Source organism: Garra rufa, chromosome 14 (genome assembly GCF_049309525.1).
Source record: "Garra rufa chromosome 14, GarRuf1.0, whole genome shotgun sequence".
Classification (NCBI taxonomy): domain Eukaryota; kingdom Metazoa; phylum Chordata; class Actinopteri; order Cypriniformes; family Cyprinidae; genus Garra; species Garra rufa.
In genome coordinates, this window is record NC_133374.1 from 24,248,630 (window position 1) to 24,263,154 (window position 14,525).

A 14,525-nucleotide genomic window follows, 5' to 3' on the forward strand; every position below is an offset into this window, starting at 1 on the left:
ATTTATTCTATTATTTACCTATTATTATTTTAGATCTATATAATTATTTATATCTTTATTTATTTATTTATATATATAAAAAATGTCATCATTGAGAGTACAGTTAGACAATGTATCACAATGTATTTATTTATTTAATTATTAAATATCAACTATAAAAAAATATATACTGGTAAAAAAATACAATTATAAATATATATAAAATATGTGTAAAATATTACTTTTTATTATTAATTTTATTTTTAACGTATGTATTTATTTGCATCATATTATAAAGTATTTATTTAGTTATAAAATATCATGAATAAAGACCCATATAACAGCAAATATACAATTATTATAAATATGTATAAAATATTATATGTAAAATCTTTACTTTCTATTATTTATTCTATTATTATTTTATATCTATATCATTATTTATTATAAAAATAGCACATTACATGATTTTATTTTATTGTAGAAATACTGCAATTTCTATATGTTCCTATATTATTGATCATAAAAATATGTTTAAATTAAAATAGAACAATAAAATAATAAAATACTATATAAGTGTACAGCATTATAAGTAAAAAAAAGAGTACATTTCACATTGTTTTAAGTAATTTTTGTCAAATAATAATCAGATTTATAATAATATTTTTATGCAGATACTTTCTAAATTTAAAATTAAAAAAAAAAAAAATCTCCCTAAATGGAGTTGACAGCTCTATGGGCGAATCGACTCTTTTGGAGCTTTATGGAATCCAGCATCGACTCTTTCCTCTATCGAGTCGCAGCGCTGCCAATCGGAGCCGAGTAGAGTAGAGTAGACTGGAGTAGAGTGTAGTAGAGTTGTGTCCCTGTGGCCGCCATTAAAGGATGCGACCAATGTATTCAAACAAACCAGTGAGACACAGCTGAGCACAGCACAGCCTTGCCTCTTTTAACTCTACTTTTTAACCGGAACCTTTCACTTTCACCGCCAGCTTGTCCGTGAATGGCCATCGACGACACTCCGGCGAAGACCTAGAAAGGAGCGAGTGGTTTTTGGTGAAATTTGAAGCTGAACTCTTCTGGCTTGAACTGTTTGTTGCTGCCTCGCTTAGCCAGGCTAACCCCAGCTAGCCCGATGCTATGCTAAGCTAAAGGGGGAGGGCTGAATTCACCTCCCTACCCCCTCGGACTACTGAAATTACACATTATTTTGATGTAACAAATCTGGGGGGAGAACAATATCTCACCGCGGATCATGGTAAATGCGCGCAGGAAGTTTTTAGCGCATTTTTTCCTGGTAAGTGAGTAACCTCTAGCGGAGTAATAGCGGAGCTAAGCTAATTAGCTCGCTGGACGCGAACCCGTCCTGCTGATTGTGTCCGAGAGACGGAGACCCGGTCCAAAAGCCATCGCATTATCTGTTCCTGGGATCTGAAAGAGAGGATGGCTCGCCGGACTGCGCTTTGATGATGAGTTCTTGTTTTGTACCCAACGGGGCGAGCCTGGAGGACTGCCACTCCAATCTATTCTGTCTGGTAAGAGATCAACTGACTGAGGGCCAGAAGCCATTTTTAGCCGGCCAGTCAATCAAACAGAGGCCTGTTGATCTTAATACGAACTAAACCGCCACTGTTACCGGCTTGTAAATATATATTAGACATTCAAGCGTGTGTTTGTGTTGTGTACACGGAGGTTGGCGAGTGAGATACGGCTTTGTTGTGTTATTTAGGTCGTGTTTGCTAACGTTGGTAAACACTTGCTGAACTAACTGGCTGGAACAAGCTGCAAGTTGTTGGCATGAAGTAACTCTTAAGTACAAAAACAGCTTTAGGGAGAGTGATGTTGAACCACATCCACAATCAAATCCTGGACACTACAGGCAAAACCATTGTTTGTTTTTGTGCACTGGCTAATTTGGAGATTACAGGCTAGTTTGCTTTCATAACATGTCTGTTTTCATATTAGTGGAAAGAAAACGTCCAAAATACACGTTTTAGTCTTCATCTTATTACATTTTGTCTATCTGCGCTTGTGGATTTAAATTATAATGTTATGTCGTATATGATTTTCTCAAAGTTTGTTTTTCTAATGCACTGAGCCAAAAATCTCAGTTTAAGTAGTACTTGCGCACAGCAAAGTTTACATTTTTTCCTATCTGTATTCTGAAGGTTTTCACTGAGGGTTTTTGTTTATATAACATTTATCTGGTTTTCACATAATTTTATTACTAAAAACATAGTGGAAATAGTTTTTTTAGATTTATGGAGTGATAGAAAAAGATATCAAAACATCTACTGTATAACATTTAGAACATAAAAAGAGAAAACATTATATGTGACCCTAGACCACAAAATCACTCAAAGGGTCAGTTTGTTTGAAATTGAGATTTATTCATCTGAAAGCTGAATAAATAAGCTTTTCATTGATTGAAACTTGTCCTAAGACATGAACGGGTATTGTTTTGGTTTTAGTACAACTTTGATGGAAGTATAAGCTTTGATCCACTACTATATTTGAAAATCTGGAATCTGAGGGTGCAAAAAATCCAAATATTGAAAAAGTCTTTAAAGTTGTCCAAATGAAGTTCTTAGCGATGCATATTACTAATCAAAAAATTAAGCTTTGATATATTTATGGTAGGAAATTTACAAAGTATTTTAATGGAACATGATCTTTATTTTTACCCCTAAAATGTATTTTTGGCTATTGCTATAAATACACCCATGCTACTTAAGACTGGTTTTGTGATCCTTGGTTACATATAGTACATATCATTTTTGAGTACTTTTTTTGAGTTTTAAAACATGTATATTTTTTGACATGGAAAAATGACATTTGTGACAACAATAACTCCACATTTTTTATTTGTGCCTATATCTGTTTAAAGCGGTTTGTTTATATATCATTTGCCTGGTTTATATAATATTTTATTCTTAAACATACTGGCGGTTAACAGTGTTTTCTGATTTATAGAGTAATAAAAAAATCCAGCTGTAAAAACGTTAATATGTCAACAGAATGAAACAAGAGTCTTAAACTAAATTTGAATGTCTAGCTGTCTCTTCTGGACATATTTAATTAGATAATGGCTCATTTTGCATAATTTAACGTAACATATCATAAACTAACTTTTAATAAAAAAGTTCCAGCTGGAGAAATAAAGTAAAAGAAGTTAAGGTAAATTAATGTCACATTACATAATTCCTCATATTTATACAGTATATGTGAACATTGATAAGAAAGAACGGATCATAATAGCCATTTAATTCTGTTTGTGCTTTCGGTTTTGTCCTTGTTATGAAGTCTAATCATCTTCTTGGTTTTCTACTAGTAAAGCATGTGCTTTGCATGTGTAATATGTGGTAATAAAACCCTAATTTTCCTATATACACCTACGTTAGTTTCTTCAATTGGTGGTTGTAGAGTGATCTGTAAACAAGAGCCAAGTATTCATAATACGCTTCCTGTCTGTCTGGCCTTATTTCACTTCCTTCTTGCACCAAAAACTCATATTTATATGGACATATTGGAAAAAGTACTGCGTTACACAAATCCCGATTGTTTGAATTGAACTTTTAATGCAGATTTATGACTGGAAATGTCATCTCATTTTTGTTTGTCTGGGGTTATTATAATTTCGTCTACATTTTACATCAACAAAAAGTGCAAAAACAATGCTTTCTCAGCAAAATTACTGTTGTTTTCCGTTTAAGAAGTGTAAATGATGCATATGAAAAGTTTTCAGATACTTACCAAAGTGGCCTTCCAGCTAAACAAAAGTCAAAGTTTTTCTCAACTTAATGCTGATGGCGAATTACAAATAGGCTTATATGTTGATTCATTATCCTTAATGGGCATGGTTAGATGGCGTCATCTCGCATTAGTCACAGAAGAACTACTCTTACATGTCTACATTTTTCAAAGTTGCACGATCAGACACTTAGATTGCCATTTTGGCTGTGTTTTTGCATATCCATGTCTATTAACCCTAGCAAAGTTGTCGCTTTATCACTGGTTGCTCAGTCGTCCCACATGATGGATTTTTCTAACACATTCTCCCTCTCTTTTTGCCTTCAGGCTGACCTCACAGGGATCAAATGGAAGTGTTTTGTATGGCAGGGCCCCACCTCGTCCCCCATCCTCTTCCCGGTGACGGAGGAGGACCCCATCCTGTGCAGCTTCAGTCGCTGCCTGAAGGCAGACGTGCTGAGCGTGTGGCGAAGGCACCAGACCCCGGGCCGGCGGGAGCTCTGGATCTTTTGGTGGGGAGACGACCCCAACTTCGCCGAGCTCGTCCACCATGACCTATCATGTACGTCTGACACACATCTTCCGAAGTGTAACGTGCATACACAATAGTTAGAGATGACATGTTGCTTGTCAAGAGGTTAAGCTGAATTTTTCCTAGCTAAATTGGTGGTTAGACTGGAGGTGTTTTTCCAGACATTAGTCATAGACCGGTTATTGATATTGCAGTTGTTGAGGTTTGCAAACTGCATTAATTGCAATTGCATCAAAGCAAAAGTATTCAAAGATTTTAGTATGTCCACAGTGAGACTTTGAGACTTTATTTTTCTTAGCATACCTATTAATATATGTAAAACAAATACATATATTATATATAAGCCACTCTTCATAAAGAGGAAACTGTGGTTAATGATAAAAAGGTTAACGATGCTTATTTAGGCTGGTTAGGCATAAATCTTTTTTTTTTTTTAAGGTGAGACTTGATTCTACTCTAAAGGGGGATAAAACATCTGTTTTCTCATCCACCTTTTATTACCATAATAGCTTGATCAATACTTAATCAATGAAGAGCTAAGTGAGGTTAATTTCTTGGTTCTTTGAACTATTTGTTCCCTTATGAAATCCCTTTCAACAACAAACACTCTTGAGGTCTGAGATGGAGCCATAGGCAGGTCTCAACCTAAAATTCAGTTTCAGGCCAGTAGACGTAATCATCACATGACCTGTCAGAGCATTGTTGTATTAACGTAGGTGAAAATTAAAAGAATGACTTGATAATTATAGTCGTGGTTGAACCAAGGCTATAATTATCAAGAAATCATCTGCGTGTTATGTTAAAGTTGTTTAACTTGATATCATTTTTAGCTGTTATTTCCAGTAAAGTACCTAATAATTTATTGCCTAACCAAAAGTTTAAAAAAAATGCACTACCATTCAAAAAGTTTGGGTTTGGTTAGAGTTTTAAAAATAGCAACTATTACAGAAGGTTCAAACACTCACTGATGCTTCAGAAAGAAACACAATGCATTGAAGATCAGGGTAAATGTAACTTATTTTGACTTCTGGGAAACATGTGTCTTTTGTAGTTTCTGAAGAGCAGTACTAAATGGGAAAATATTTAGGCAAAAATATACACATCTTCACTCTGTTCAAAAGTTTACACCCTGGCCTTGTGTTTTCTTCTGAAGGGATAGTTCACCCAAAAATGAATGGTGTATTCTAGGTGTATATGACTTTTTTTCTTTCGGACTAATACAGTTGCAGTTATATTAAAAAAAATGTCCTGGCTCTTCAAAGCTTTATAATGGCAGTGAATAGGTGTTGAGATTTTGAAACCCAAAAAAGTGCATCCATCCATCATGAAAAGTACCCCATACTGCTCTGGGCAGTTCACAAAGGCCTTCTAAAGTGAATCAAAGCATTTGTTTAAGAAAAATATCCATATTTAAACTTTTATAAACCGTAATCTCTAGCTTCCGCTAACTGTTGTACGTGCGTTCAAGTCTACTCTTGGGTAGGGCTGTGCAATAAATCGCATGCGATTGTCATGCGTATCTCATCAGTAAAGCCGGTTCTGTGATTAGTAGTAAATCTCCATCACGTGCGTTCTGATGGCGCGGTATTTAAAACACTGAGCCGTAGATCACTGAAAAGCTACGCAATGTCGCGTTCAAAATCGAATGCGATTCATCCATTCTTTATAAATCCTCGTTTTGTGCTTTTAATTTCTGACCGATGTTTTGTTTTGCTTTCTTCTCTGCACTTTCACATTAGTCACTTCTCACCAGAGATTACATTATGCCTAAGGGGCCGTTCACATGTCGCGCCTAAAAACGCGTGGAAAACGCTAGGCGTGCCGCTGTCTTCCTTATCAACAAAGCGCTCGGGCGCTTGCGCTCCGGAAGCGTCTGCCGTTTCTAAACAACCATCAGCTGCGCTCTAGCTCCAAGCCTATGCGTCTCCATGCATTGTTTTTTCTTTTAGCGTCAAAATAATGGGGGCTTGACAAATCATAAAGTTCAGGAAATCCCTGGACCACAATGATGAGCTGCTCCTCCATGTTTCTGCTGAGGTTTCAATGTAACGGAAAAACGTGAGGTAGCTGATTGGTTAGTTCATGTCACATGACCTGCGGTGCGCTTGCGACATTCTGAAAAGTTGAGATGTTTTTAAATCGATGCTGCGCGGACGCGCCTGGAAAAAACGAGCGCGTCGCACCGCGTGCGCCTCGCGTCGCTTCCAATATGCGCGCACAAGCCGTGCGTCTCTATTTGAAATAACGAACTTGCGCGCGCAAAAGACGCTTCATGTGAACGGCGCCTAAGTCTTACGTCATCTGCAGGAACGGCACTCTCTCGTGAATGTGCGTTAGCGGAAGTAAGAGTTTACGATTTATAAAGTTTTAAATATGGACATTTTTCTTACCCAAATTTTGCTTTAGAAGGTCTTTGTTAACCCCTTGTGGCCATGTGGAGCGCTTTTTATGATTGATTTATGCATTTTATTAAACTTCAAAATCTCAACACCCATTTTCTGTCATTATAAAGCTTGGAAGAGCCAGGACATTTTTAATATAACTCCAAATGTATTCGTCTGAATGAAGAAAGCCTCATACATCTAGAATGGGGACATTTTCATTTTTTGGATGAACTATCCCTTTTAAATCGTATGCATTATAATTGACATAAAAGTGATGTAAAGGCTCTTATCTGGGCCAGCAGCAGTTGAGCATGCAGATATAATAGAGTACTGATCTGTCCTCTGTGTCTCACAGGTAATGAGGACGGTTCGTGGGATAGCGGCCTGAGCTACGAGTGCCGAACGCTGCTCTTCAAAGCCATCCATAACCTGCTGGAGCGCTGCCTCATGAACCGATCCTTCGTTCGCATCGGCAAGTGGTTCGTCAAACCCTACGAGAAGGATGAGAAGCCCATCAACAAGAGGTAAAAGACACGACGTGCAAACCGACGACTGAAACCGTGGCTGCTGTGCGCCTTGTTTACGTTTTGCAGACAACCTGGTGCGTTTTCATGCCCAGCGATGCGGATGCATGCCGTAAGCTGCGGCATTTAACAGCATGATCCTCATTGTTTGTCGCAGCAGACGAGTGACATCAGGCTGTTGGCATTCTTGTGAGAGAAAGAGCCCCTGCACTGGAAGCCAGCGATTCTGTCGCGTAACCTCCCGGGATGCTCTGTTTGTTTGCATGAGAGTTGCACCAGAGCGTGTCGTCATCCTAATGAAGTGCCTGTCTTAAGTGAAACATTCCAATAATGCAGGGAGGGGCAGAAGATGCGGTCCGTCTAATTGTCTGTCTTATTTGCATAGATGTCATTGGCTCCCTCAGGGCAGAGGTGTTGTGTGTCTGTGGGTGGGAGGATATGGCTTCCTGCTGTGGGTGTGCGCACGGTGCACTCGGTGTCAGTTAAGGATGCAAGAGCTGGAAAGTGCGGCTGCTTCCTCTGTCTAAGTTTTAATGAAGAGCTTACTCTTCTCACAAAACACTGACTGTGCGGTTTCACACTAGGTAGGTCAACAGGAACCACCATTTCGTTTTCACTTGTTCAGCTCTGCCTGAACTTGAAAAGATGTCAGACATCCAAAGTTCTTCCTAATCAGCATTGATACTCACAGCTGCTTTGTTTTTCCATGAAAAAAGCAGACAAGTGAGATTGAATGCTGTTAGATCACATTGAGCACTGAATATACGCTACCATTTAAATGTTTGAGGTTTTTAAAAAATATATATTTGGAATTTATTTCTGTGATGCAAAGCTGAATTTTCAGCATCAGTACTCCAGTCTTCAGTGTCACATGATGCTTCAGAAATCATTCTAATATGCTGATTTGCTTCTAAAGTAACTTAAGATCATTACTGAAAACTTGTTTGTTTTTGTATAGAAAGTCTCTTCAGATTCTTTTTTTGAATGGAAAGTTCAAAAGAACAGCTGTTATTTTAATATTTTGCAATATTATAAGTGCCTTTGCGCTAACTTTTAATCAATTTTAATCCATAATTACCATAAAGTATTCATCATACTCAAGCTTTTAAATGGTAGTGCATAGGGTTGTGCACATGCTTTGAAGTGCCATCTGTCTGTGTGAGGTTTGTAGTGGTTTACTGGTGGTGTTGTGATGACACTAAGTGTGCTCAAAAGATGTTTGAGGAATGCAGGCTTCCCCATTTCTCTCTCTCTCTCTTTCTCTTTCTGTTTCTTTCTTTTTCTCTGGCATTGTACAGGGTAATGTTGGCACTGTACCATCTAGTGTTACCAGGGGTCATCACTCGATCCCTCCAGTGAGAGCATGCACTGTTGGCTTAAAGGCAGGAAGTTCTGGTTCTCTGCATTGGTGTTTCTGAATGAAAATGGGCTACTGTGTTCAGGCATGCAAAGAGAGAGCTGTCACTGTAAAGTTCTGGAAAGTCGAATTGTAAATGGCATTAAAAAGAGCATTATTTGTCTGTAGTGCGAATATATTTGGAACAGAAATAAACGATGACTTTGGATTATAATCATAATGGATCTTTCCAAATATACCTACCAAGGGCTCAGATTCAAGTCCTGCTGTAATGGAATTACTGACAGATATTGTTTGTCATTGTAAAGTACAGTTGAGGTCAAATGTTTACGTACACTTTGCAGAAGCTGCAAAATATATAATTTTGCCAAAATAAGAGGGATCATACATTTTTGTGTATTTGGACCCTTTCCAACAATGACTGTATGGTTTTGAGATCCATGTTTTTTAGATTCTGAAGAGCAGTACTAAATGGAAAATATGATATTTAGGCCAAATAAGAAAAATATACACCTTCATTCTGTTCAAAAGTTTACACCCTGGCTCTTAATGCCTTGTGTTTCCTTCTGGAGCATCAGTGAGTGTTTGAACCTCCTGTAATAGTTGAGTATGAGTCCCTCAGTTGTCCTCAGTGTGAAAGGAGGAATCTCAAAATCATACAGTCATTGTTGGAAAGGGTTCAAATACACAAAAATGCTGAAAAACCAAAGAATTTGTGAGAGCTGAAGGATTTTTCTGAAGAACAGCAGGCAGTTTAACTGTTCAGGACAAACAAGGGACTCATGAACAACTATAAATTCAACTATTATTTTCTCTTGTGAACTGTGTAAACGTCTTTTATGTGAAATATCTTATTCCGATCAGTACTAATTAAATGTATGATCCCTCTTACTTTGGTAAAATAACTAACATTTTACAGATTCTGCAAGGTGTATGTAAACTATTGACCTCAACTGTATATCTAAGTGATATCAAAATATCTTAATTTGTGTTTAGAAGATGAACAAAGGCCTTACAGGTTTGGAATGACATGATGGTGAGTAATTAATGACATAATTTTCATTTTTGGGTGAATTGTCCCTTTAAGCATACATTGCAAGATAAAAGTCTGTAATTGGCATTTTAATAAAAAATGTACAAGGTCCAAAAAAAAGAATAGAAAAAATGAATGGATTAATTGTTCACAATAAGATCAATAACATGCATTTAGACATGCAAAAGTTAGACAAGCTGAATTTTCATTACAAATTGATTTTAAAGCTTTCAAATTAGCCACAAGTCAGTATGTTTTCAATGTTATTAAAAAAAATCCTAAACAGAAATCCCACCTATCAGAGAAGTTTCTGTTACCATGGAAACAGAAATGGCGGCAGACTAGCTCATCAGCAGCTGCCCACTCCCGTGAAGCATTGTAAATGACAATTGTTTTCCCACATAGAGGCATTGTACATTTTTATCCTTATTAATTATTTTACTGTTTGATTATGTTGTTATTTGTTGTGCAGCACTGCATAGTGCATTCCCTTATAAGTGTTTCAGATTTTTCCTTAGAATTAGTTCACCCAAAAATAAAAATTCTGTCATTAGTTATTCACCCTCATGTCATTCCAAACGCATCAATCCTTCATTGAAGACAAATTAACATTAGCCTTCTGACCCTGCATAGAAGGCAACACAATTGACATGTTCAAAGCCCAGAAAGGTAGTGAAGACATCTTTAAAGTAGTCCATGTTACTTCAGTGGTTCAACCGTGATGGTATGAAGCTATGAGAATACTATTTGAGTTCAGTTGATGTTTTCTTAATGTGTAAATTTGATCACTCATCACCTGCATGTTTGGTTACACTGTAACAGCTGTTTACTCTAGCCTGCGGGTCACACACTCACAGGTGTTGGGTTGTTAACTTTAAGAAAGTGTGCTACAAAGCACATCAGAGTGTGAAACGTTCATTATGTGTTCTAGGATTTAATCAAACACTTTATAAAACCTCAAGGTTGAAGTCTCTGAACTTGTAATATGATACTCGATTATCTAACGTTCTAGTATTTTTCCAAACCTTGTCATAGTACTCCTGGTCAAGGTTCGTTCACTAACTGTAGCTCTCTGGGCACTAAGCCTGTAAACACACTGTGAAGACCTCAGCTGTCAACACACCGTTCCCAGAGACCTCCAGGAAGTGTGCTACTTTCTCTCAAGCTGTAACTCCAGGCTCTTCAGTAATCCTCCATTTGTTCCTCCTCCTCTGCAGTGAGCACCTGTCCTGCTCCTTCACGTTCTTTGTACATGGAGACAGCAACGTGTGCACCAGCGTGGATATTAACCAACACCAGCCTGTCTATCTGTTGAGTGAGGAGCACCTGACTTTGGCCCAGCAGAGCAGCAGCTCGGTTCAAGGTAGGAGCATTCCTGATCTGTAGATTCAAATCGAGATATGGACTAGTTTCTGTAAATATTAAGCTACAAAGACTATTTAAATATGAATCCTGCATGTTTTGCTTGTCTCTGTGTAAATAAATTAAGCAGACACAAGGTTTTGTTTACTAAACACACCAAAGCACATGTGATGCGTGCAGTGATTTCAGCATCTATTGTCTCACTAAATGAGGACATAAAAACATGAACAACATCTCCAAAACTGCTCAGAGTACTTCATGAGCATTTTACTGTTTCATTTGGCATATCATATACAGGTTTTCAACCTGTCAAATAAAAGTTCTGTTTAACTTGAAGCCAGTAATATAGTTCTGTAACACTATCTCTTCCATGTTTTATTTGAATAGTAAATCCATTGGTTTTCTAAAAAATAAAATTAATTAAAAGACATGAATGTTTTAAGCCCTCATTTTGTAACCAGAAAAATTTAAATACACAGCACAGAGGAAAAAAAAACTTCTTCAGGCTATTGTAAAAATGTATTTCAATAAATTAATTTGCTTTCATGCATTCAAATATTTAGATATGCTAAAAAAATAAAACATTTCATGGGACCATAAACATAATTTTTGTTAAACATTTAATAAACTGATGTTAAATAGTTTCATTATTTAAATTAATTAGACATGCTTTTTTATTAATAACAATTTAACCATTAAATGTAGTCCTGAAAAATAAAAATAAAAACTGAAAAAATAGAATGGAAAAATGGAATTTGGGGAAAAAATAAAACACATTTCATAGGGCATACAAATTTTGTGCACAAAACTCATGCCATGTTGGTTAACAAATTTTTTTTTTTTTTTTTTTTTTTGGGGTTGACAGAATATTTAATTTTGCATGCTTTTTCCTCTGTTTAACTTTAGGTTACCTTTGCCATGATTTAAAGCTCACATAAAGTTAATTTTTAATAAAACTAATTTGTTAAATGTAATCTTTAGCACATTGCAAGGATATATTTTTTTGTATATAATATAATGCTGTACATTATTTTATTAGTATAATATACACTACTGTTTAAAGGTTTGGACTCGGCAAGAACGTTTAAAAAATAAATGATTTTATTCAAGGTTGCATTACATTTCTTAGAGCCAGTAATTTTTTTTTTTTTTTTTTAGAAATTATTTTATTCAAGGATGCATTACACTGATTAAAAGTGACAGCAAAACAGCAGACATTTTATTTTATAAAATATTTATATTATATTGATTTAAAATCAATTGTATTCTTATGAATTTTCTATTAATCTAGTTAAACTTTTTATTAATTTAATTCAGGAAAAATGATCATGGTTTTCACCAGTTAGAATGATATCTGAAGGATCATGTGAAGACTGATATAATGTCTGCTGAAATTTCATTTTTTAAATAAAATAGAAAAATAAAGTTAATTTAAATGGAAATATTATTTCACAATACTGTTTTTTTTCTGTATTTTTGACCAAATAAATATGGAAGCCTGTGATTGCGACTTTTTATTTTACAATTCTGACTTTTTTTTGGGCAATTACATGATGCAAATTAGAATTTTTAATCCCACTATTTTGACTTTATAACTCACAGTTGTGAGTTTATATCATCCAGTTCTAAGAAAAAAAGTCAAAATTACAAGTTTATATCTCGCAATTCTGACTTTATTTAATAGAATTGCAAGTTTATATCTTACAGTTCTAAGAAAGAGTCAGAATTGCGAAATGTAAACTCGCAATTGCAAGAAAAATAGTCAAAACTGTGAGCAAAAAAAAGCTGTAATGTGAACCTGACGTATGTGAAAATAATGCTGTCCAACTCATTTGTAGATTTGGTTTTATTGACTCACGTGATGTCACACAGTTGTATTGATAGACAAAAGTGGAAAGTTTAGTGCTCGCTGTGAAGCACATAATGATAGTGGACTTGAGAGGGAATTTTACGCTTTAGTGTCAAAACTGAAAAGATGACGGGTCCTCCCCTTTGTTCTGTTGTCTTTTTTTGTGGTTTGTTGTTGCCTCAGCAGTCAGACTAGCGGCAAACACATGTTTTCTCCTCTGCTCAAGGGCGCAGTAATGGAAGGCCTACATCATGTTAACACCTCTGAGACGCTGCTCCTCTTGTGGTAGTCATTATCTCAGTGTAGCCCCACTGTGGCCCTGATGAGGTGTTTTCCAGATTCAGTACTTCTCCGGCTTTCAGCTTTGTTACATCACCACCGTTCCCTCCAGGGAGCTGAGTTCACAAGCTTGCGACTTGCATTACCACTGGGAACAGTATGTTTTATTCTGAACACGACGCATCTGTGTTTCTTCTCAACCTGTTCTCCTATGTCCGATCAACGTCAGTCCTTTGGAAATGCTGTTGTTGTTTTTTTTAAAGCAATATTCCAGGTTAGATATAAATTAAAGGAGTAGTTCATCCTTGTCATCCAAGATGTTCATGTCTTTCTTTTTCAGTCGTAAGGAAGTTACGTTTTTTGAGGAAAACATTTCAGGATTTCTCTCCATAAAATGGACTTCTATGGTGCCCCCGAGTTTGAACTTCCAAAATGCAGCTTCAGATAGCTCTAAACGATGGAAAGCCCAGGAAAGAAGGGTCTTATCTAGCAAAATGATTGGTTATTTTCAAAAAAAGACAATTTATGTACTTTTTAACCTCAAATGCTCATCTTGTCTAACTCTGTGTGTACTCTGTGTAGAGATTCAAAAAGTATATAAATTGTAAATGATTTTAGAAAATAACCGTTTTACTAAATAAGACACTTCTTCCTCGGCTGGGATCATTTAGAGCCCTTTGAAGCTGCATTTAAACTGCATTTTAGAAGTTCAAACTCAGGGGCATCATATAAGTCCATTATATGAAGAGAAATCCTGAAATGTTTTCCTTTAAAAGACAGAAAGACGTGAACATCTTGGATGACAAGGGGGTGAGTACATTATCTGTACATTTTTGTTCTGAAAGTGAACTACTCCTTTAAGTCCTGTGTTGATAGCATGATAGCAAGTCATTCCACGGTTTTCCGTAAGGCTCAACTTGTAATAAGAGTAAAATATTTGTTTAAAGAGAGAGTCCTTGTTTTAAGAGGTGATGACAAACCTCTTTATCTGACGCTTGTTTGCGCTCCATTCTAAGTGGCTAGCAGTCATAGATTGACAGATTTTTCATTTCGTTTTCTTCCAGTTGCTCTCACTGTAATGGCTCAAGATTGACTTTGGCAAAGCTTGTTCACAAGGCTTGTGCTCAGTTGTCTGGCTTGTGTTAGTTCATTAACCGTCTCCCCGAGGGCAGCTAATGCTTATGTTAGACTGCTGTTATATGTATTTGCAACAGCCATGATGTTGACTGCCAAGTGCACTTATTCTTATTATCCCTTCATATTTTATTGTCTTGAATACTGGAGCCAAACATCCTCTCAAGTAGTGCTTATCTGCATGGAAATTGACTGATTATGTAGCTAGTGCTTTTTGATATGACTGTCGTTCTTGTTTCTAACAATACGCTTAATTAGCCTGTTATAAAAGTATATGAACTCTCTTGTGTTGTGAATGTTTTTATTGCTCAAACACGTGTTGAGACACGCCAAGTTTTCACT

General features: G+C 36.3%; 1 protein-coding gene across 1 annotated transcript in view; it reads left to right on the forward strand.

Moving 5' to 3' along the window:
* The first annotated feature begins 829 nt into the window (after positions 1-829).
* The window catches only part of med13b (mediator complex subunit 13b), a 47,003-nt gene continuing 33,307 nt past the window's right edge, over positions 830-14,525 (forward strand). Inside the window, exons 1-4 of the mRNA XM_073817651.1 lie at positions 830-1,514; positions 4,057-4,291; positions 7,001-7,169; positions 10,777-10,922. Coding sequence (XP_073673752.1) covers positions 1,446-1,514; positions 4,057-4,291; positions 7,001-7,169; positions 10,777-10,922 — 619 coding nt within the window. The 5' untranslated portion in view covers positions 830-1,445. The remainder of the gene's footprint in view (positions 1,515-4,056; positions 4,292-7,000; positions 7,170-10,776; positions 10,923-14,525) is intronic.